Raw genomic sequence first — 25,587 nt, 5'->3', positions numbered from 1 at the left:
CTGCTGGGAATGCTGGGACATTATACAGTAATGGAGGGGTCTGGTGATGACTGGAGAGGTGACACTGCTGGGACATTATACAGTAATGGAGGGGTCTGGTGATGACTGGAGAGGTGACACTGCTGGGAATGCTGAGACATTATACAGTAATGGAGGGGTCTGGTGATGACTGGAGAGGTGACACTGCTGGGAATGCTGGGACATTATACAGTAATGGAGGGGTCTGGTGATGACTGGAGAGGTGACACTGCTGGGACATTATACAGTAATGGAGGGGTCTGGTGATGACTGGAGAGGTGACACTGCTGGGACATTATACAGTAATGGAGGGGTCTGGTGATGACTGGAGAGGTGACACTGCTGGGAATGCTGGGACATTATACAGTAATGGAGGGGTCTGGTGATGACTGGAGAGGTGACACTGCTGGGAATGCTGGGACATTATACAGTAATGGAGGGGTCTGGTGATGACTGGAGAGGTGACACTGCTGGGAATGCTGGGACATTATACAGTAACACCACTGGAGGGGTCGGGGTGATGACTGTATCATTGTGTGTCAGGTTCCTATAAGGTGTCAGGACGTGGCGGTCTATTTCTCCATGGAGGAGTGGGAGTATGTAGAAGGACACAAGGATCAGTACAAGGATCAGGTGATGATGGAGGATCAGCAGCCCCTCACATCAGCAGGTAATAGACATGACTATATACACACGTCCTCTCATTATTTGTATGTAAAGAATGAATTCAGTCTCTGTATGTGTTCCCTACAGTCAGATCCAGTAAGAGAACAGCAGCAGAGAGGTGTCCCCGTCCTCTTCTTCCTCAGGATCAGGATCAGGTAGATGGAGATATTCCCTATGATCTGTAGAAGGGCTGTGAAGCTCTTGTGTTCAGTCTTGTTTTATCCTACAGTATTATATGCTTTATACTTGTGGAATGAGAATGGCATTAGTGATTAGATTTAGAGTTTGAGAATGGAAGACGTTTGTCTTTGATTGTGTGCAGAGACCAGATATAACGGTAGATAGAGGGAGAGATGTTGGGAGGTGCAGCATCATCCATCTAAGAGCCGAGGAACGTGCTCTCAATCGCCAAAGTGCAAGAAAAAGTCCAAAGTTTCACACTAAAAAACGTTAACAAAGCATGCGGTCTATCACAAGGCCTTCTCTGTAAGGAGAGAGGGGCCCCCAACACACCTTCACCTTCCCCTCTGGGCCAAAAGGTGCCTTCGAGGTTCCAGGTTCAATATCCCTTTTCGATGAAGCTACTAATTGACTGCAAGTGAACCTGGCATCCACCTAGGCATTAGCTTAGGTATGTGACTGCTGAGCTGGTAAACGGTCAATACTCTGCCCATGCAGGAGTACCTGGGATTTTTTTCAGGGAGGTAAGGAACCTGATGGCCACACACACTCCAGAAGTGCCAAAAGATGAAGAGGTTAGTGCCCGTGCTTCCACTCAGTGAGCCAGTACTCCCAGTGAGTTTCAGCACATCAGGGTCACCACTCCCAAGGCACAAAAGAGCCCCAGCTCTAGACCCCCCCCCCCCCCCCCCCGGGCCCAATGACCAAACCCGGAGGGCCGCCGTTGAACTGGTGTTGTGGCACCAGCCCGGAACGCCCTGATACACCTGCCCCCTCCATGTAGCTCCATCCCCACTCATCTTTGTTGTGGAGGGGGAAGAGTTCAGAAGAATAGAGTAAAGAGCGACAATAGTCAAGATGAGAATAAATAAAAAAAAAGATCAAGGTGTTAAAAAAGCTTTATTGATCATTCAGTCGTCATTACAAATCGTACAATAAATTACACAAAGCATGACGGTACAATATATGAGGCTTGACCAGCGACCTGGGAATGTCAAGAGATTACTGTGCAGGGCGTACAGCTATAACGCGGGGGTCACGAGCTGACCCTGCGTCATAGTGGGTCAGTCCCGGTGTGTATCAACGGCCGGGAACCGTGGGTAATACCAGACATCACCGATCGCGTTGATGTCCGGTATTAATCCCTCAAAGTTGATCGCCGCATCTAAAATGAAAGAAAATGCTTCCCGGCAGCTCAGTCAGGCTGATCCGGATCACCACGATGTCCCGATCAGCTGAGAGGACTCAAGGAGGGTCCCTACCTTTCTCCTCTGCGTCTGATCGGTGATCTATTGCTCCATGTCTGAGATCCAGGCTGAAGCAGCAGAGCGCCAATGACACTGATCAATGCTATGATATGGCACAACATTGATCAGTGTCTGCAATCAGAAGATTGCATGTTATAGTCCCCTATGGGGCTATAAATGTGTTAAAAAAATAAAAATAAAAAGTTAACAAGTGATTTAACCCCTTCCCTAATAAAAGTTTGAATCACCCCCCTTTTACCATTAAAACGAAAATTTAAACAAAAATAAACATATGTGGTATCATTGCGTGCGTAAATGTCCGAACTATAAAAATATAATGTTAATTAAACCGCGCGGTCAATGGCGTACACATAAAAAAATTCAAAAGTCCAAAATTGCGTATTTTTGGATCAGAAAGTCCCATCAAAACAAACATGGTAGCAATAAAAACTTCAGATCATGGCGCAAAACATGAGCCCTCATATAGCCCTGTATGCTGAAAATAAAAAAAGTTATAGGGGTCAGAATAGGACATTTTTAAACATATACTAATTATATATGAAAACTTTTTAAAGTTGGGTATCATTTTAATCGTACGGACCTAGATAATAAAGATAATGTGTCTTTTTTACCGAAAAGGGCACTGCATAGAAACGAAAGCCCCCAAACGTAAAAAAAATTGTGTTTTTTTCTTCTTCAATTTTGACCCACAAATAATTTTTTGTTTTGGGTTTCGCCGTAGATTTTTGGTTAAAATGACCGATGTCATTACAAAGTAAAATTGGTAACGCATAAAACAAGCCCTCATATGGGTCTGTAGGTGGAAGAACTGAAAGCGTCATGATTTTTGAAAGGTGAGAAAGAAAAAACGAAAGTGGAAAAACCCCGAGTCCTTAGGGGTTAAGATGACCAGCTAATAACCAAATGCCCCAGCCAAAGTTGGAGGATTTATGGGAAATCTAAGCAGCATTATCAGGTCATTTTAGAAATTCTGTGTGCATCCAAAATGAAGCCTATCCCATACCTGCCACATGAGCTAAGACAGGTAAGGAGAAGGCATACACAAGAACCTCTACATTATTCTCTAATAGTAATCTAGGCAGCATTTCTTTATAAAACAGGCCACTCACTCACTCTTTTTTTCACCCCATCGAGTGAAAACACCCGACTCCTAACTTCACCTTCCATTTATCTGCCAGTCATAAAGGTTCACATACTTTTGACACTCTTTCCTCAATAAATAAATGACCAAGTTTAAAATGTTTGACTCATTCGTTCCTTAATGTCCTTTTTAGGACGTTAAATAAGAAAAGCTGATGTAGTTCTGGGTCAAATTTATGCAGAAATGTAGAAAATTCTGAAGGGTTCACAAACTTTCACCCACCACTGTAGAGAGAGCATGATGTTAAAGGGGTACCCCAGCATTCTGGAGATTAGGCTGGGAGTTGTAGTTTTGCAACAGCTGGAGGCACCCTGGTTGGGAAAGGCTGAGTTATACTGTAGTATCAGGTACCAAGATGGTCACTTGATGCCTAATATACCGTATATCACGCCCTGACAGGTGCCATAGTCACATGATAGTGTTATTCAATTCACCTCTCGGTGGTTTGGGCTGATCTGTGTACATGTGATTGAGTTGGTATTAATCTATCATCTAATAGAAGACCTGCAGCGATGTGGCTCAGATAAATATTAAACTTTATGTAATTTTTGGTCGTCACTGCTAACTAAGGATATTTCCGACTCAGGGGAAAGATCTGAACAATCTTAATGGTATAAACATTATAGTAAAAGAAGAGACAGATGTGAGCGGTGGTGAGCAGTATAAAGAGGACATTCCTACAGGGAAAGATCTCATCTATATTAATGCTACAGACATAAGGGAAGAAGAAGAAGAAGAGACAGATGTGAGCAGTGATGAGCAGTATAAGGAAGACCTTCCTACAGGGAAAGATCTGACCTATATTAATGCTACAGACATAAGGGAAGAAGAAGAAGAAGAGACAGATGTGAGCAGTGATGAGCAGTATAAGGAGGACATTCCTACAGGAAAAGATCTGACCTATATTAATTCTACAGACATAAGGGAAGAAGAGACAGATGTGAGCAGTGATGAGCAGTATAAGGAGGACATTCCTACAGGAAAAGATCTGACCTATATTAATGCTACAGACATAAGGGAAGAAGAAGAGACAGATGTGAGGAGTGATGAGGAGTATAAGGAGGACATTCCTACAGGTAACCCCCCAGGTCAGTAGTAACCATTTAATGCAGAGAAGAGTCATAGATTATGTATGAAATTGTTTAGGCTTTGTGGAGGAGATTTATTAAAACCTGTGTAGAGAGAGTGTGGTGCATTTGCCCATAGCAACCAATCAGGTAGCTTCTTTCAATTTCAAAGAGGCCTGTGAAAAATGAAAGAAGCGATCTGATTGGTTGCTATGGGCAACTGCACCACTCTTCCTCTACATGTTTTGATAAATCTCCTCCTGTTTTCTTTCAGTTTCTCACCTATATAGTGACTTATTCAGCCAAAATTCTAATTGATTGTTGATGGAAATATGACACGGTTATAGCAGATAACGCATTCTGTGCATCTATAATGACCATCGCTGGGAATGAGATAAAGGTACGCCCTCGGTCCTTAACCCCTTAACGATGCAGGACGTAAATGTACGTCCTGGTGCGGTGGTACTTAACGCACCATGACGTACATTTACGTCCTGTACATGACCGGGGGGGGGGATGCTTGCATCATGCACGGCAGGTCCTGGTGCCGGTATTGGTGGACATGAGTGATCGCGCTTATGTCCGCCATTAACCCCTAAGATGCCGTGCTCAATACAGATCATGGTATCTGCAGCAGTGCGGTCGGTAAATGGATGATTGGATCGCCTGCGGCACTAAAAATGAGCCCTCATACCGCCGCTCATACAGAAAAATGAAAAAGTTAGTTAGTCAAAATAGAGGGATTTTGAACGTACTAATTTGATAAAAAAAAATTTAGATTTTTTTTTTTAAAGTGGTACAATAATAGAAAAGTATGTAATCATGGGCATCATTTTAATGGTATTGACCCACAGAATAAGGAAAACATCATTTTTACCGTAAATTGTACAGCATGAAAACGAAACCTTCCAAAATTTGCAAAATTGCGGTTTTCTTTTCAATTTCCCTACACACATAGTATTTTTTGGGTTGTGCCGTACATTTTATGGTAAAGTGAGTGATGGCATTAAAAAAGACAACTGGTCACACAAAAAGAAGCCCTCAAATGGATCTGTGGATGAAAATATACAAGAGCTATGAATTTTAGAAAGCAAGGAGGAAAAAACAAAAATGCAAAAATAAGTCCTTATGGCCCAAAAGGGCTGTGTCCTTAAGGGGTTAAGTCCCAGGACGCAAGTGCTCTCTGCTGACACCTCTGTCCATTTTAGGAACTGTCCAGAGTAGGAGTAAATCCCCATAGAAAACCTCTCCTGCTCTGGACAGTTCCTGACATGGACAGAGGTGTCAGCAGAGAGCACTGTGGTCAGACAGAAAGGAAATTCAAAAAGAACTTCCTATGGAACATACAGCAGCTGATAAATACTGGAAGGATTAAGATTTTTTTAATAGAAGTAATTTACAAATCTGTTTAACTTTCGGGCACCAGTTGATTTAAAGAAAAATGTTTTCCAGTGGAGTACCCCTTTAACCCCTTAACGACGGAGGACATAAATGTTGAGCTGGTACTTAACGCACCAGGATGTACATTTATGTCCTGTACGTCACCGCGAGCATCGGAGCAATTCTCAGGTCATGCGCGGCAGTTCCCGACTGCTGATAATTTATAAAAAATGTATTGAAAGTTTTATATATGCAAATGTGGTATAAAAAAAATTAGATCACGGCGCAAAAAATGAGCCCTCATACCGCTGCTTATACAGAAAAATGAAAAAGTTATAGGTCAGCAAAATAGAGGGATTTTAAACGCACTCATTTGCTTAAAAAGTTTGCGATTTTTTTGCTAAATTGCGGTTTTCTTTCTATCAATTTCTCCACAGAAATAGTATTTTTTTTGGTTGCGCCGGACATTTTATTGTAAAATGAGGAATGTCATTACAAAGGACAACTGGTCGCTCAATTAACAAGCCCTCATACTAGTCTGTGGATGAAAATATAAAAGTTATGATTTTTAGAAGGCGAGGAGGAAAAATCGAAAACGCAAAAATAAAATTGTTTGAGTCCTTAAGGCCCAAATGGGTTGAGTCCTTAAGGGGTTAATGTCAGGCCCAAGGCCTGATTATTAAAATCCTATATGTGTATTATAAATTATATCTGTGTATAAACTAAGACACGGGTGAGGGGTCATTCACACTGTGTTTTGTGTATTGCATTTTATTGGAGGTCTGGCTGTCTTGGTATCTCCTTTGAAGTCATGCACTCTGGTCCCATCATATAATCAAACAGATAAGGGGCCAGGAAGAGAGAAGACCCCCTGGTGGGACCAGAGGGGAGGGGGGAATGGAGTCTCCCTCCCAAGAAAGCAGATATGTTATAAAAAACAATGCTAGACTCAAAGTTGGTTGTTAAAAGCTGGGCCACAAGCTGACAAGACCATCCTAAGAACAGCTGAAACTCACTCTCATGAACTGCTATATCATCATGCTGTAAGAACTTCATCTTTTGTTTTCTGAACTTGTCTTGCCAAACTCTTTTATATATTTTTGTACCTGTATGTCATTTGTTTCTGTATTTTTATATAGTCAGCACTGTGATACCTTTTATCAGATTAAATGTTTAATTAATCAGCTCTGGTCTTTGAGCTCTAAATATATGAGCTCACCTTTCTGAAGGAGGCTCTGGTAAAACACGTTTATTTAAGGGTTAATTTGGTGACTTGCCGGGACTGGGTAGTGGATACCCAGAGGTCTGGCGGCTTTAACCCTTGCACCATCACACTCTCTCTAATGTCTTGGCTGGACCGATAGGGTGTGATCGTGACAGTTAAGTTTGTTGTATGTGCGAAGCTGGAGTTTAGGGGAGGGAGGAGAGTTTGGGAGGTGGGTAATATTAACCCTTTAACGACGCAGGACGTATATTTACATCCTGCGCCGACTCCCGCGATATGAAGCGGGGTCGCGCTGCGACCCCGCATCACATCGTGTCGGTCCCGGCGCTCATCAACGGCCGGGACCCGCGGCTAATACCAAAAGCGAAAATGAAAGTATCCTGGCTTCTAAAGCGAAAGTATCCCGGCTAGTCAGTCGGACTGTTCGGGCTTCACCGCGGTGTCCCGAACAGCTTGCAAGACACCGGGAGGGCCCTTACCTGCCTCCTCTGTGTCCGATCGGCGAATGACTGCTCCGTGCCTGAGATCCAGGCAGGAGCAGTCAAGCGCCGATAACACTGATCACAGGCGTGTTAATACACGCCTGTGATCTGTGTAGAAGATCAGTGTGTGCAGTGTTATAGGTCCCTATGGGACCTATAACACTGCAAAAAAAAAAAAGTTAAAAAAAAGTGTTAATAAAGATCATTTAACCCCTTCCCTAATAAAAGTTTGAATCACCCCCCTTTTCCCATAAAAAAAATAACAGTGTAAATAAAAATAAACATATGTGGTATCGCCGCGTGCGTAAATGTCCGAACTATAAAAATATATCATTAATTAAACCACATGGTCAATGGCGTCCGCGCAAAAAATTCCAAAGTCCAAAAAAGCGTATTTTGGTCACTTTTTATACCATTAAAAAATGAATAAAAAGCGATCAAAAAGTCTGAACAAAACAAAAATTATACCGATAAAAACTTCAGATCACAGCGCAAAAAATGAGCCCTCATACCGCCCTGTACGTGGAAAAATATAAAAGTTATAACTACATTTTCCTGCATGTAGTTATGATTTTTTCCAGAAGTGCGACAAAATCAAACCTATAAAGTAGGGGATTATTTTAACCGTATGGACCTACAGAATAATGATAAGGTGTCATTTTTACCGAAATATGCACTCCGTAGAAACGGAAGCCCCCAAAAGTTACAAAATGGCATTTTTTCTTCGATTTTGTCGCACAATGATTTTTTTTTTTCGTTTTGTCATGCATTTTTGGGTAAAATGACTGATGTCACTGCAAAGTAGAATTGGTGACGCAAAAAATAAGCCATAATATGGATTTTTAGGTGGAAAATTGAAAGGGTTATGATTTTTAAAAGGTAAGGAGGAAAAAACGAAAGTGCAAAAACGGAAAAACACTGAGTCCTTAAGGGGTTAAGGGGTTAATAAAAAAATAAAAAATGACAAATAGTTGATGCATGTTCATATGTTATGATATTTATATGTTCTAATTGAGAAATTTGAAATGCATAACATTTTGTATGTATACTATTTGAATTAATAAAAAAATATTCAGTATTAAATATAACTGACCTGCAGGTTTTAGATGTTGGTAAGTTAAAGATGTTGCTTACATTTTTTTAGGTTATATTGCTCAAAAATCTGTTTAATTCTTGGCAGATGACTGTACCAGGACCTCAGAGGGACATCTGATATCGACGGATTTTACTCAGAAATCAGATCTTGATACACATCAAAAAATTCACATAGAGGAGAAGCCATTTTCATGCTCAGAATGTGGTAAATGTTTCCCTCACAAATCGAGACTTGACTTACATCAAAGAACTCACACAGGAGAGAAGCCATTTCTGTGTTCAGATTGTGGGAAATGTTTTCCTACAAAAACTAAACTTGGCATACATAGAAAAACTCACACAGGAGAGAAGCCATTCTCATGTTCAGAATGTGGGAAATGTTTTACTCAAAAAGCAATGCTTGTTGGACATCTGAGAATTCACACAGGGGAGAGTCCATTTCCGTGTCCAGAATGTGGGAAATGTTTTACTCAAAAAGCAAAGCTTGTTAGACATTTGAAAATTCACACAGGAGTGAATCAATTCCCATGCCCAGAATGTGGAAAGTGTTTTAATGAGAAGGCCTATTTAATTAAACATCAGAGAATTCACACAGGGGAGAAGCCATTTTCATGTTCACAATGTGGGAGATGTTTTAGGGAGAAAACCCATCTTGTTAATCATCAGGAGATCCACACAGAGGAGAAGCCATTTTCATGTTCAGAATGTGGGAAATGTTATACTCAAAAAGGAAAGCTTGTTAGACATCAGAGAAGTCACACAGTGGAGAAGCCATTTCCATGCCCACAATGTGGTAAGTGTTTTATTTGGAAATCAACTCTTGTTCAACATCAGAGAATTCACACAGGGGAGAAGCCATTTTCATGTTCAGAATGTGGGAAACGTTATAATCTAAAATCCAGTCTTGTTAAACACCAGAGAATTCACACGGGGGAGAAGCTGTTTTCATGTCATGAATGTGGGAAATGTTTTACTGGAAATTCAAGTCTTGTCGAACATCAGAGAATTCACACAGGTGAGAAGCCATATTCATGCCCAGAATGCGGAAAGTCTTTTAACCGAAAATCAACTCTACATGAACATCAAAGTACTCACATAAGTATAATATTTTCATGACCAGAATGTGAGAAATGTTCACCCACAAATCACATCTTCTAAAAGGGTCACTTCACAATTAATAACCCAATATCCTTGGGGAGAAAAAAAAATCTAGAATTTTTGGAAGTTTTTTTTAAATTTTATTTCAGCAGTACTATGCAATTTAAAAACTATTGATACTGAAGGGACATAACTAAGTAGGGAAATCATTCTAATATATCAATAATTTATAGGGCTGAGTGGCCCCACAAAGGACCCATCCCTTCTTATTAGAGAAATGGGGTTAAACAGTAGTTCGCAAAGCTATTAAATGTATTCATCAAATTTTTTATTTCAGTGCTCATGTGACTGACACACAAACGTTTCCTACCAACGTGTTTTGCTGCAACCATAGTACCATCAGGGGACTCACAGGAGGGGATAAGATGTCTAATCCTTGGGGGGGGGGGGGGGTCACTGAGAGCCCTGTGATCTAAGGGATGGCACGGCGGCGTTCTAAACACAGAAGCTTGGAGGTTCTGTATTCATGACATCGCACCCCCTCCATTCAGGTCTATGGGAGGGGGCGTGACGGCCTGTTATCCGGCACAGAGCAGAGTTCACTTTGTGCAACAGATGACTGGGCGGCCGTGCCGTAGATCGTGGCCGGAGCCCCGCAATCAGACATCTCATCCCCTCTCCTTTGTATAGGAGATAAGATGTCAAGGGGCGGAGTCCCCCTTTAAAGGAGTAGTCCAGTGGTGAAAAACTTATCCCCTATCCTGCGATCTCTCTGTACGGGGGCCAGGCTCTCCGGCCAGATAGCGGGTGTCGACCTCCGCACAAAGCGGCGGCCGACACGCCCCCTCAATAGATCTCTATGGCAGAGCCGGAGATTGCCGAAGGCAGCGCTTCTGCTCTGCCATAGAGTTGTATTGAGGGGGCGTGTCGGCCGCCGATTCATGCAGAGGTCGACACGCCCCCTTCCCGTGGGCTGTCGGGGCTCCGTACAGGAGACCGCAGGGGGCCCCAGCGGTTGGACCCCCCGCGATCTCAAACTTATCCTTAGGATAGGGGATAAGTTGTTCACCACTGGACTACTCCTTTAAGTTATTGGGAAGAACACGAGCTCGTTCACTTTACTGTTACACATATATATTTGTTTTTCTTAAATATTTGTTTGGCCTTTACGGATTGAAATATTTGATTGTGCTCGATTAGGTAAAAATTAAAGAAAAAAATCACAACATAAAAAGTGTGTTGTCTCATTTGTTGTTAAATGGGTAGCTAGGGAACCCACCTTATTCTTTACCATGCGATTAAAGGGGTACTCCTCCCTTAGACATGTTATCCCCTATCCAAAGGAGAGGGGATAACATGTCTGATAACGGGAGTTCAGCCGCTGGGGACTCCCCCTCCATCTCCATGCCGGCCTCTGCCTGAAGCATCCGTGATCGTTACGTCACACCACGCCCCCTCCATTCATGGCTATGGAAGGGGGCCGGTACACAGCCGTCACATCTCCTCCCATAGACATGAATGGAGTGGTGGCTGTGATTGCCAGTCATCTGGCATGGAGAGTATTTGACTCTGTGCACCGGCTGACTGGGCGGCCGCGTTGGACATGTCTAGCAGCAGAGTACCCCTTTTAAGTAATGCTTTGCTTCCAAGAAGTGTTCCCTAGAGGCCACAGAGGGATCAAGTTCATAGGCCCGTTGCGTGTTCGATCAGCCGCAGCTTTGTTTTCCTGAGATATATAAGCCATAACATACCCCTGCATGAACGGACCTCGTCATCAAGAAATCTGGTCCATTTGCTTTTGAGGTAGAACCAAAAAGTCCAACATATCCCAGAGAAGCCTCCAATGGTGGGAACTGGTCTGTGGGCCTAACGACAAGTTAAAGGGGTACTCCGCTGCTCAGTGTTTGGAACAAACTGTTCCGAAGGCTGGAGCCGGCAACGGGAGCTCGTAACTTCATAGCCCCGCCCCCTCAATGCAAGTCTATGGGAGGGGGCAAAGCCGGCAATTAATCCTTTAGATCGCCACTGTCAAAGCTGACAGTGGCATCTAAAAGGTGCCTTTATCCCGTCTCTGGTGGTCCAGTGGGGTGGATCGCCCTCCCGCGGTGCGATTGCGGGGGGCGATCCACTGCTGAGGTAGCCTGAGGGCTTACCTCTCCTTCCATGCCGGCTCCTGCGCTCAGAATGATAAAGCCTGGAAGGACCAGGCTTTATCAAGCGAGTACAGAGCACACAGATCAATGGGATTATATGTAACCCCATTGATCTGTATGAGAAATCTAACGATTCCTCCTAAAATTCCCCTAAGGGGACTAAAAGTGTTTAAAAAAAAAAAAAGTTTAAAAACCCACACATTTACCCATTATCGCCGCGTGCGTAAATGTCTGAACTACAAAAATATATCAATTAAAACGCACAGTCAATGGTGTACGCGCCAAAAAATTACAAAGTCCAAAACAGCATATTTTTGGTCACTTTTTACACCATAAAAAAAAAAAAATGAATAAAAAGCGATCAAAAAGTCTGAACAAAAAAAAAGGTACTGCTAAAAATTCAGATCACTGCGCAAAATATGAGCCCTCGTACCACCCCGCGAAAAAATGTAAAAGTTATAGGGGTCAGAAGATGACAATTTTAAATGTATAAATTTTCCTGCATGTAGTTATGATTTTTTCCAGAAGTGCGACAAAATCAAACCTATATAAGTAGGGGATCATTTTAACCGTATGGACCTACAGAATAAAGAGGTGTCATTTTTTATGGTCTTTTTTTTTTCTTCAATTTTGTCGTACAATTTGTTTTCCATTTTGCTGTAGATTTTTGGGTAAAATGACTGATGTCATTACAAAATAGAATTGGTGGCGCAAAAGAAACCCATCATATGGTTTTTTAGGTGCAAAATTGAAAGGGTTACGATTTTTAAAAGGTAAGGAGGAAAAAACAAAAGTGCAAAACAGAAAAACACTTGGTCCTTAAGGGGTTAAAGGTATAGAGAAAATCAATAGAAAACCCCGGGGTGGAGATATGAGAAGAGATCTGTTGAATAAGGAAACGTTTTGAATGTTTTCCCTTAACCACGAAGGACATATATTTACATCCTCCGCCGGCTCCCGCAGTTAACATTAACCCTTCAGACGAGGCGATCAAAGCTGACCGCCGCGTCTGGAGTGAAAGTGAAAGTATCCCGGCTGCTCAGTCGGTCTGTTCGGGACCGCCGCAGTGAAATCGCGGCGTCCCGAATAGCTTACAGGACACCGGGAGGGCTCTTACCTGCCTCCTCATTGTCCAATCGGCGAATGACTGCTCTGCGCCTGAGATCCAGACAGGAGCAGTCAAGCGCCGATAACACTGATCACAGGCGTGTTAATACACGCCTGTGATCAGGATGAGAGATCAGTGTGTGCAGTGTTATAGGTCCATATGGGATAACAATGATCAGTATAAGAGATCAGTGTGTGCAGTGTTATAGGTCCCTGGCATACATGTAAAAAAATTCCAAAGTCCAAAAAAGCTTATTTTTGGTCACTTTTTATACCATTAAAAAGTGATCAAAAAGTCCGATCAAAACAAAAATCATATCGATAAAAACTTCAGATCACGGAGCAAAAAATGAGTCCTCATACCGCCCTGTACGTGGAAAAATAAAAAAAAGTGTTAATAAAGATCATTTAACCCCTTCCCTAATAAAAGTTTGAATCACCCCCCCTTTTCCCATAAAAAAAATAAAACTGTGTAAATAAAAATAAACATATGTGGTATCGCCGCGTGCGTAAATGTCCGAACTATAAAAATATATCATTAATTAAACCACACGGTCAATGGCGTCCGCGCAAAAAAATTCCAAAGTCCAAAAAAGCGTATTTTGGTCACTTTTTATACCATTAAAAAATGAATAAAAAGCGATCAAAAAGTCTGAACAAAACAAAAATCATACCAATAAAAACTTCAGATCACGGCGCAAAAAATTAGCCCTCATACCGCCCTGTACGTGGAAAAATAAAAAAGTTATAGGGGTCAGAAGATGACATTTTTAAACGTATACATTTTCCTGCATGTAGTTATGATTTTTTCCAGAAGTGCGACAAAATCCAACCTATATAAGTAGGGGATCATTTTAACCATATGATCCTACAGAATGATGATAAGGTGTCATTTTTACCGAAATATGCACTGCGTAGAAACGGAAGCCCCCAAAAGTTACAAAATGGCATTTTTTCTTCGATTTTGTCGCACAATGATTTTTTTCTCCGTTTCGCCGTGAATTTTTGGGTAAAATGACTAATGTCACTGCAAAGTAGAATTGTTGACGCAAAAAATAAGCCATAATATGAATTTTTAGGTGGAAAATTGAAAGGGTTATGATTTTTAAAAGGTAAAGAGGAAAAAAACAAAGTGCAAAAACCCTGAGTCCTTAAAGGGTTAAAAGCGATCCACCCACAGGGTTTGAACCAGAGATTGGACCTCATTACTGTATACTGAACAATGCTGGAAACTGTCTTTTTTTGCACAACATGTATATACATAATTATATTTTTACATGTTTAATACGTATGTACAATCACGTGACTCATTTTTATGAGTGTTTTAACATGTTGTGTATACTAAGAAACCACTCTATGACTAGGCGCATTATTGCGTGAAACGCGTCAGATGTTTCATTGTGCCTGTTTTATTCTGTGATCCTAAATAAAGCGCAAATAATTTGTACCTGAACACCCAGTGTTGGACATTCGTTTTTGCTTGGACAAGTTAACCTTGGTATGGTCTACTGTAGCAATGGGGGGGGGACGGTAATATCCGAACGCTGCTGGGGCTCCCAGTGATCTCCCACATCACCCAGCGTTTGTTTAGAACGACTTCTGGCTCAGAACGTTCTGAACAAAATGTTCAGTAGACTAGAGCACCGGAGTACCATTTAAACAGTTCTCTGATACATTCTGCACCTCATTTCTGGGGAATACTGGTATATAGCCGACCACGAGGCATCTTGCAGACACGTCAAAAATTGATTGGTGTATTTCACTAACGAGGGTACCTCCTGCAGAAGGGGTCTCAGGAGCCAGTCCAAAATATGTAACAATGTATATCGATCCCAACCCCTATAAATCCCACACCCCTCCTCGATCACAGATTGTACGGTATATAATGGCTGGCTGCATTACACATATACAGCTCTACTGTGTACACATACAGCTCAGCTACATGTACATTACACATATACAGCTCTACTGTGTACACATACAGCTCAGCTACATGCACATTACACACAGCTCTACTGTGTACACATACAGCTCAGCTACATGTACATTACACATATACAGCTCTACTGTGTACACATACAGCTCAGCTACATGTACATTACACATATACAGCTCTACTGTGTACACATACAGCTCAGCTACATGTACATTACACATATACAGCTCTACTGTGTACACATACAGCTCAGCTACATGTACATTACACATATACAGCTCTACTGTGTACACATACAGCTCAGCTACATGTACATTACACATATACAGCTCTACTGTGTACACATACAGCTCAACTACATGTACATTACACATATACAGCTCTACTGTGTACACATACAGCTCAGCTACATGTACATTACACATATACAGCTCTACTGTGTACACATACAGCTCAGCTACATGTACATTACACATATACAGCTCTACTGTGTACACATACAGCTCAGCTACATGCACATTACACATATACAGCACTACTGTGTACACATACAGCTCAGCTACATGTACATTACACATATACAGCTCTACTGTGTACACATACAGCTCCGCTACATGTACATTACACAGATACAGCACTACTGTGTACACATACAGCTCAGCTACATGTACATTACACACATACAGCTCTACTGTGTACACATATACAGCTCAGCTACATGCACATTACACATATACAGCTCTGCTGTGTACACATACAGCTCAGCTACATGCACATTACACATATACACCTCTACTGTGTACACATACAGCTCAGCTACATGTACATTACACATATACAGCTCTACTGTGTACACATACAGCTCAGCTACATGCACATTACACATATACAGCTCTACTGTGTACACATACAGCTCAGCTACATGTACATTACACATATACAGCACTACTGTGTACACATACAACTCAGCTACATGTACATTACACATATACAGCACTACTGTGTACACATACAGCTCAGCTACATGCACATTACACATATACAGCTCTACTGTGTACACATACAGCTCAGCTACATGTACATTACACATATACAGCTCTACTGTGTACACATACAGCTCAGCTACATGCACATTACACATATACAGCTCTACTGTGTACACATACAGCTCAGCTACATGCACATTACACATATACAGCTCTACTGTGTACACATACAGCTCAGCTACATGCACATTACACATATACAGCTCTACTGTGTACACATACAGCTCAGCTACATGCACATTACACATACAGCACTACTGTGTACACATACAGCTCAGCTACATGCACATTACACATATACAGCTCTACTGTGTACACATACAGCTCAGCTACATGCACATTACACATACAGCACTACTGTGTACACATACAGCTCAGCTACATGCACATTACACATACAGCTCTACTGTGTACACATACAGCTCAGCTACATGTACATTACACATATACAGCTCTACTGTGTACACATACAGCTCAGCTACATGTACATTACACATATACAGCTCTACTGTGTACACATACAGCTCAGCTACATGTACATTACACACAGCTCTACTGTGTACACATACAGCTCAGCTACATGTATATTACACATATACAGCTCTACTGTGTACACATACAGCTCAGCTACATGCACATTACACATATACAGCTCTACTGTGTACACATACAGCTCAGCTACATGCACATTACACATATACAGCTCTACTGTGTACACATACAGCTCAGCTACATGTACATTACACATATACAGCTCTACTGTGTACACATACAGCTCAGCTATATGTACATTACACATATACAGCTCTACTGTGTACACATACAGCTCAGCTACATGTACATTACACATATACAGCTCTACTGTGTACACATACAGCTCAGCTACATGTACATTACACATATACAGCTCTACTGTGTACACATACAGCTCAGCTACATGCACATTACACACATACAGCTCTACTGTGTACACATACAGCTCAGCTACATGCACATTACACATATACAGCTCTACTGTGTACACATACAGCTCAGCTACATGTACATTACACATATACAGCTCTACTGTGTACACATACAGCTCAGCTATATGCACATTACACATACAGCTCAGCTACATGTACATTACACATATACAGCTCTACTGTGTACACATACAGCTCAGCTACATGCACATTACACACATACAGCTCTACTGTGTACACATACAGCTCAGCTACATGTACATTACACATATACAGCTCTACTGTGTACACATACAGCTCAGCTACATGCACATTACACATATACAGCTCTACTGTGTACACATACAGCTCAGCTACATGTACATTACACATATACAGCTCTGCTGTGTACACATACAGCTCAGCTACATGCACATTACACACATCTCTGCTGCAGACATATATAACACACACATACACAGCTCTGCACCACGCACATCACACACACACACACAGCTCTGCTGCATACACATAACTTCAGCAGATGAGCCTAGAGCAGCAGCCCCTGATCATGTGACTCCTCTTTCTCCATGTGACTGATCACATGACTGTGACATCATGGCAGGTCCTGTAACAACAAGGAAACCCCTCTGCTGCTGTACAGTCTGCTGTGGAGGTATGTAGTGTATATATATATATATTATGTGTTTTGGAGGACATATAACTTATTGATATATTTTAGATATTTTTACAGTTATTCTGCCATTGTTTTTGTTTTTTTCTCTTTATGTTTCCATTGTTCTCTGGTCTATTCCGCTGTGAGAACCTTTAGTTGTTTTTCAGTCTTAGTATCAGTTCTCACTATCTCCACCATCCACCTACAATTCAGGACGGGTCTCATTGACTTTGACTGGGACTGTCATCTAAACCAGTGTTTCCCAACCAGGAGCCTCTGGCTGTTGCAAAAACTACAACTCCCAGTCAGGGCCGTTTGAAGGAATTTGGGGGCCCCAAGCAAAATGGACTTGGAGACCCCCCCCCTTGATGTTCACGCACGTCACGCTCTAGGGCCCGTGTAGTAACGCCGGCCCTTGAATGCTGGGAGCGCGACGTGAGCGAACGTCGATACGAGGCCCCCACATTAGGTGCAGCACAGTTCCCCCCCCCCCCGCATGTTAGGTGTGGCACAGTTCCCCCCCCCCCCGCATGTTAGGTGTGGCACAGTTCCCCCACGTTAGGTGTGGCACAGTTCCCCCCCCCCCCCCATGTTAGGTGTGGCACAGTTCCCCCCCGCATGTTAGGTGTGGCACAGTTCCCCCCACGTTAGGTGTGGCACAGTTCCCCCCCCCCCCCCCCATGTTAGGTGTGGCACAGTTCCCCCCCGCATGTTAGGTGTGGCACAGTTCCCCCCACATTAGGTGCAGTATAGTTCCCGCCACATTAGGTGCAGCAGAGTTCTCCCCACATTAGGTGCGGCAGAGTTCTCCCCACATTAGGCTAGCAGTGTTCCCCCACATTAGGTGCAGTATAGTTCCCCCACATTAGGTGCAGTATAGTTCCCCACATTAGGTGCAGTATGGTTCCCCACATTAGGTGCAGTATAGTTCCCCACATTAGGTGCAGTATAGTTCCCCACATTAGGTGCAGTATAGTTCCCCACATTAGGTGCAGTATAGTTCCCCACATTAGGTGCAGTATAGTTCCCCCACATTAGGTGCAGTATAGTTCCCCCACATTAGGTGCAGTATAGTTCCCCCACATTAGGTGCAGTATAGTTCCCCCACATTAGGTGCAGTATAGTTCCCCCACACTAGGCGCAGTATAGTTCTCCACATTAGGCGCAGTATAGTTCTCCACATTAGGCGCAGTATAGTTCCCACATTAGGTGCAGTATAGTTCCCCACATTAGGTGCAGTATAGTTCCCCACATTAGGTGCAGTATAGTTCCCCACATTAGGTGCAGTATAGTTCCCCACATTAGGTGCAGTATAGTTCCCCACATTAGGTGCAGTATAGTTCTCCCCACATTAGGTGCAGTATAGTTCTCCCCACATTAGATGCACTATAGTCCCCCCACATTAGGTGCAGTATAGTTCCCCACATTAGGTGCAATATAGTTCTACACATTAGTATAGTCCCCCACATTATGTGCAGTATAGTTCTCCACATTAGGTTGGCAGTATAGTTTACCCCACATTAGGTGCAGTATAGTCCCCCACATTAGGTGTAGTATGTTCCCCCACAGACATACAGCCTCCAGCCATACAGTTACATAGTTACATAGTTACATGCCCCGTTCCCCCCCCCCCCCCCGGATCTGAAACTGAATGCATTATATACACACACAACACACTGTACACATTACATACTGTACATGCATGATTCATACACACACACAAAATACTGTACACATTACATATTGTACATCCATGCTTCATACACACAACACACTGTACTTACACATTACATACTGTACATGCATGCTTCACACACAACATACTGTACACATTACATACTGTACATGCATGCTTCACACACACACAACATACTGTACACATTACATACTGTACATGCATGCTTCATACACACACAACACACTGTACACATTACATACTGTGCATGCATGCATGCTTCACACACACAACACACTGTACACATTACATACTGTACATGCTTCATACACACACAACACACTGTACACATTACATACTGTACATGCATGCTTCACACACACAACACACTGTACACATTACATACTGTACATGCATCATACACACACACTGTACACATTACATACTGTACATGCTTCATACACATACTGTACACATTACATACTGCACATGCATCATAACACACATACTGTACACATTACATACTGTACATGCATCACACACAACATACTGTACACATTACATACTGTACATGCTTCATACACACACAACATACTGTACACATTACATACTGTACATGCATCATACACACACACACTGTACACATTACATACTGTACATGCATCATACACACACATACTGTACACATTACATATTGTACATGCATCATACACACACACACACACACACACACACACACACTGTACACATTACATACTGTACATGTAAATCTGGAAAAGGGGGGGGGGGGTTAGTTTAAATTTTTATGGAAGGTTTTTTTTTTTCCAACCATATTTTTGACCTGCATTAGAATGATCTCTAATGTCACCCTCTTTAAAAGTTTATCCATATTATCTACAGTAAGTGATTTTTATATTGTCTCATCTTCAGGCTCCTACAATCTAGAATCTTCTACAGGTTTATGAGATAATTCTCCAGACTGACCGATCAACCATGGAGAGAGACAGGAACAAGATGGCCGACAGGATAATAAACCTCACCCTACAGATACTCTTCCGGCTTACTGGAGAGGTGAGGGATTCTGGGAGTGATGTCACATGACCTCATTCTTATCTCTGTAATAGATGGATATTACTGGAGAAGTGAGGGATTCTGGGAGTGATGTCACATGACCTCATTCTTATCTCTGTAATAGATGGATATTACTGGAGAGGTGAGGGATTCTGGGAGTGATGTCACATGACCTCATTCTTTTCTATAGAATAACAGATGTATATGAGTGGAGAGGTGAGGGATTCTGGGAGTGATGTCACATGACCTCATTCTTATCTATGTAATTACAGATGGATATGACTGGAGAGGTGAGGGATTCTGGGAGTGATGTCACATGACCTCATTCTTATCTATGTAATTACAGATGGATATGACTGGAGAGGTGAGGGATTCTGGGAGTGATGTCACATGACCTCATTCTTATCTATGTAATTACAGATGGATATGACTGGAGAGGTGAGGGATTCTGGGAGTGATGTCACATGACCTCATTCTTATCTCTGTAATAGATGGATATTACTGGAGAGGTGAGGGATTCTGGGAGTGATGTCACATGACCTCATTCTTTTCTATAGAATAACAGATGTATATGACTGGAGAGGTGAGGGATTCTGGGAGTGATGTCACATGACCTCATTCTTATCTATGTAATTACAGATGGATATGACTGGAGAGGTGAGGGATTCTGGGAGTGATGTCACATGACCTCATTCTTATCTATGTAATTACAGATGGATATGACTGGAGAGGTGAGGGATTCTGGGAGTGATGTCACATGACCTCATTCTTATCTATGTAATTACAGATGGATATGACTGGAGAGGTGAGGGATTCTGGGAGTGATGTCACATGACCTCATTCTTATCTATGTAATTACAGATGGATATGACTGGAAAGGTGAGGGATTCTGGGAATGTATGTAGTGATATTAATGTGTCTCTTCATACACAGGATTACACAGTAGTGAAGAAGTCCTCTAGTGGGCGCTGTCGGGCCCCTGTGTGTGAAGGATGGGGAAGAACCCTGAGCCCAATCCCAGGGCCCCCACCTCACTCCCTGATACATGAGGAAATGGATGAACAGAAGATCCTAGAACTGATCAACAAGATGATGGAGCTGCTGACTGGAGAGGTGACCCTGCTGGGAATGCTGGGACATTATACAGTAATGGAGGGGTCTGGTGATGACTGGAGAGGTGACACTGCTGGGAATGCTGGGACATTATACAGTAATGGAGGGGTCTGGTGATGACTGGAGAGGTGACCCTGCTGGGAATGCTGGGACATTATACAGTAATGGAGGGGTCTGGTGATGACTGGAGAGGTGACACTGCTGGGAATGCTGGGACATTATACAGTAATGGAGGGGTCTGGTGATGACTGGAGAGGTGACCCTGCTGGGAATGCTGGGACATTATACAGTAATGGAGGGGTCTGGTGATGACTAGAGAGGTGACACTGCTGGGAATGCTGGGACATTATACAGTAATGGAGGGGTCTGGTGATGACTGGAGAGGTGACCCTGCTGGGAATGCTGGGACATTATACAGTAATGGAGGGGTCTGGTGATGACTGGAGAGGTGACACTGCTGGGACATTATACAGTAATGGAGGGGTCTGGTGATGACTGGAGAGGTGACCCTGCTGGGAATGCTGGGACATTATACAGTAATGGAGGGGTCTGGTGATGACTGGAGAGGTGACACTGCTGGGAATGCTGGGACATTATACAGTAATGGAGGAGTCTGGTGATGACTGGAGAGGTGACACTGCTGGGAATGCTGGGACATTATACAGTAATGGAGGGGTCTGGTGATGACTGGAGAGGGGACACTGCTGGGAATGCTGGGACATAATACAGTAATGGAGGGGTCTGGTGATGACTGGAGAGGTGACACTGCTGGGACATTATACAGTAATGGAGGGGTCTGGTGATGACTGGAGAGGTGACACTGCTGGGAATGCTGGGACATAATACAGTAATGGAGGGGTCTGGTGATGACTGGAGAGGTGACACTGCTGGGACATTATACAGTAATGGAGGGGTCTGGTGATGACTGGAGAGGGGACACTGCTGGGAATGCTGGGACATTATACAGTAATGGAGGGGTCTGGTGATGACTGGAGAGGTGACACTGCTGGGAATGCTGGGACATTATACAGTAATGGAGGGGTCTGGTGATGACTGGAGAGGTGACACTGCTGGGACATTATACAGTAATGGAGGGGTCTGGTGATGACTGGAGAGGTGACACTGCTGGGAATGCTGGGACATTATACAGTAGTGGAGGGGTCTGGTGATGACTGGAGAGGTGACACTGCTGGGACATTATACAGTAATGGAGGGGTCTGGTGATGACTGGAGAGGTGACACTGCTGGGACATTATACAGTAATGGAGGGGTCTGGTGATGACTGGAGAGGTGACACTGCTGGGAATGCTGCGACATTATACAGTAATGGAGGGGTCTGGTGATGACTGGAGAGGTGACACTGCTGGGAATGCTGGGACATTATACAGTAATAGAGGGGTCTGGTGATGACTGGAGAGGTGACACTGCTGGGACATTATACAGTAATGGAGGGGTCTGGTGATGACTGGAGAGGTGACCCTGCTGGGAATGCTGGGACATTATACAGTAATAGAGGGGTCTGGTGATGACTGGAGAGGTGACACTGCTGGGAATGCTGGGACATTATACAGTAATGGAGGGGTCTGGTGATGACTGGAGAGGTGACACTGCTGGGAATGCTGGGACATTATACAGTAATGGAGGGGTCTGGTGATGACTGGAGAGTTGACACTGCTGGGACATTATACAGTAATGGAGGGGTCTGGTGATGACTGGAGAGGTGACACTGCTGGGAATGCTGGGACATTATACAGTAATGGAGGGGTCTGGTGATGACGAGAGGTGACACTGCTGGGAATGCTGGGACATTATACAGTAATGGAGGGGTCTGGTGATGACTGGAGAGGTGACACTGCTGGGAATGCTGGGACATTATACAGTAATGTAGGGGTCTGGTGATGACTGGAGAGGTGACACTGCTGGGAATGCTGGGACATTATACAGTAATGGAGGGGTCTGGTGATGACTGGAGAGGTGACACTGCTGGGAATGCTGGGACATTATACAGTAATGGAGGGGTCTGGTGATGACTGGAGAGGTGACACTGCTGGGAATGCTGGGACATTATACAGTAATGGAGGGGTCTGGTGATGACTGGAGAGGTGACACTGCTGGGAATGCTGGGACATTATACAGTAATGAAGGGGTCTGGTGATGACTGGAGAGGTGACACTGCTGGGACATTATACAGTAATGGAGGGGTCTGGTGATGACTGGAGAGGTGACACTGCTGGGAATGCTGGGACATTATATAGTAATGGAGGGGTCTGGTGATGACTGGAGAGGTGACACTGCTGGGAATGCTGGGACATTATACAGTAATGGAGGGGTCTGGTGATGACTGGAGAGGTAACACTGCTGGGACATTATACTGTAATGGAGGGGTCTGGTGATGACTGGAGAGGTGACACTGCTGGGACATTATACAGTAATGGAGGGGTCTGGTGATGACTGGAGAGGTGACACTGCTGGGAATGCTGGGACATTATACAATAATGGAGGGGTCTGTTGATGACTGGAGAGGTGACACTGCTGGGAATGCTGGGACATTATACAGTAATGGAGGGGTCTGGTGATGACTGGAGAGGTGACACTGCTGGGAATGCTGGGACATTATACAGTAATGGAGGGGTCTGGTGATGACTGGAGAGGTGACACTGCTGGGAATGCTGGGACATTATACAGTAATGGAGGGGTCTGGTGATGACTGGAGAGGTGACACTGCTGGGAATGCTGGGACATTATACAGTAATGGAGGGGTCTGGTGATGACTGGAGAGGTGACACTGCTGGGAATGCTGGGACATTATACAGTAATGGAGGGGTCTGGTGATGACTGGAGAGGTGACACTGCTGGGAATGCTGGGACATTATATAGTAATGGAGGGGTCTGGTGATGACTGGAGAGGTGACACTGCTGGGACATTATACAGTAATGGAGGGGTCTGGTGATGACTGGAGAGGTGACACTGCTGGGAATGCTGGGACATTATACAGTAATGGAGGGGTCTGGTGATGACTGGAGAGGTGACACTGCTGGGACATTATACAGTAATGGAGGGGTCTGGTGATGACTGGAGAGGTGACACTGCTGGGACATTATACAGTAATGGAGGGGTCTGGTGATGACTGGAGAGGTGACACTGCTGGGACATTATACAGTAATGGAGGGGTCTGGTGATGACTGGAGAGGTGACACTGCTGGGACATTATACAGTAATGGAGGGGTCTGGTGATGACTGGAGAGGTGACACTGCTGGGACATTATACAGTAATGGAGGGGTCTGGTGATGACTGGAGAGGTGACCCTGCTGGGAATGCTGGGACATTATACAGTAATGGAGGGGTCTGGTGATGACTGGAGAGGTGACACTGCTGGGAATGCTGGGACATTATACAGTAATGGAGGAATCTGGTGATGACTGGAGAGGTGACCCTTCTGGGAATGCTGGGACATTATACAGTAATGGAGGGGTCTGGTGATGACTGGAGAGGTGACACTGCTGGGAATGCTGGGACATTATACAGTAATGGAGGGGTCTGGTGATGACTGGAGAGGTGACACTGCTGGGACATTATACAGTAATGGAGGGGTCTGGTGATGACTGGAGAGGTGACACTGCTGGGAATGCTGGGACATTATACAGTAATGGAGGGGTCTGGTGATGACTGGAGAGGTGACACTGCTGGGAATGCTGGGACATTATACAGTAATGGAGGGGTCTGGTGATGACTGGAGAGGTGACCCTTCTGGGAATGCTGGGACATTATACAGTAATGGAGGGGTCTGGTGATGACTGGAGAGGTGACACTGCTGGGACATTATACAGTAATGGAGGGGTCTGTTGATGACTGGAGAGGTGACACTGCTGGGAATGCTGGGACATTATACAGTAATGGAGGGGTCTGGTGATGACTGGAGAGGTGACACTGCTGGGAATGCTGGGACATTATACAGTAATGGAGGGGTCTGGTGATGACTGGAGAGGTGACCCTGCTGGGAATGCTGGGACATTATACAGTAATGGAGGGGTCTGGTGATGACTGGAGAGGTGACCCTGCTGGGAATGCTGGGACATTATACAGTAATGGAGGAATCTGGTGATGACTGGAGAGGTGACACTGCTGGGACATTATACAGTAATGGAGGGGTCTGGTGATGACTGGAGAGGTGACACTGCTGGGACATTATACAGTAATGGAGGGGTCTGGTGATGACTGGAGAGGTGACACTGCTGGGACATTAT

General features: G+C 43.8%; 2 protein-coding genes across 3 annotated transcripts in view; both read left to right on the top strand.

The window, feature by feature from the left end:
• The window catches only part of LOC130293390 (oocyte zinc finger protein XlCOF7.1-like), a 145,096-nt gene extending 134,687 nt beyond the window's left edge, over positions 1-10,409 (top strand). The window contains exons 13-16 of the mRNA XM_056542053.1: positions 562-688; positions 772-839; positions 3,860-4,361; positions 8,608-10,409. Coding sequence (XP_056398028.1) covers positions 562-688; positions 772-839; positions 3,860-4,361; positions 8,608-9,638 — 1,728 coding nt within the window. The 3' untranslated portion in view covers positions 9,639-10,409. The remainder of the gene's footprint in view (positions 1-561; positions 689-771; positions 840-3,859; positions 4,362-8,607) is intronic.
• A 7,007-nt stretch (positions 10,410-17,416) lies between these two features.
• Positions 17,417-25,587, top strand: part of LOC130296441 (zinc finger protein 432-like) — a 130,286-nt gene continuing 122,115 nt past the window's right edge. For both annotated transcript variants that reach the window (XM_056547964.1, XM_056547973.1), the window contains exons 1-3: positions 17,417-17,482; positions 20,088-20,228; positions 21,162-21,341. In XM_056547964.1, coding sequence (XP_056403939.1) covers positions 20,151-20,228; positions 21,162-21,341 — 258 coding nt within the window. In that variant the 5' untranslated portion in view covers positions 17,417-17,482; positions 20,088-20,150. The remainder of the gene's footprint in view (positions 17,483-20,087; positions 20,229-21,161; positions 21,342-25,587) is intronic.

This window comes from Hyla sarda, chromosome 1 (assembly GCF_029499605.1).
Source record: "Hyla sarda isolate aHylSar1 chromosome 1, aHylSar1.hap1, whole genome shotgun sequence".
NCBI classification, from domain to species: domain Eukaryota; kingdom Metazoa; phylum Chordata; class Amphibia; order Anura; family Hylidae; genus Hyla; species Hyla sarda.
The sequence above is the reverse complement of the archived record's forward strand: the minus strand, read 5'-3'. Positions and strand labels throughout refer to the sequence as shown.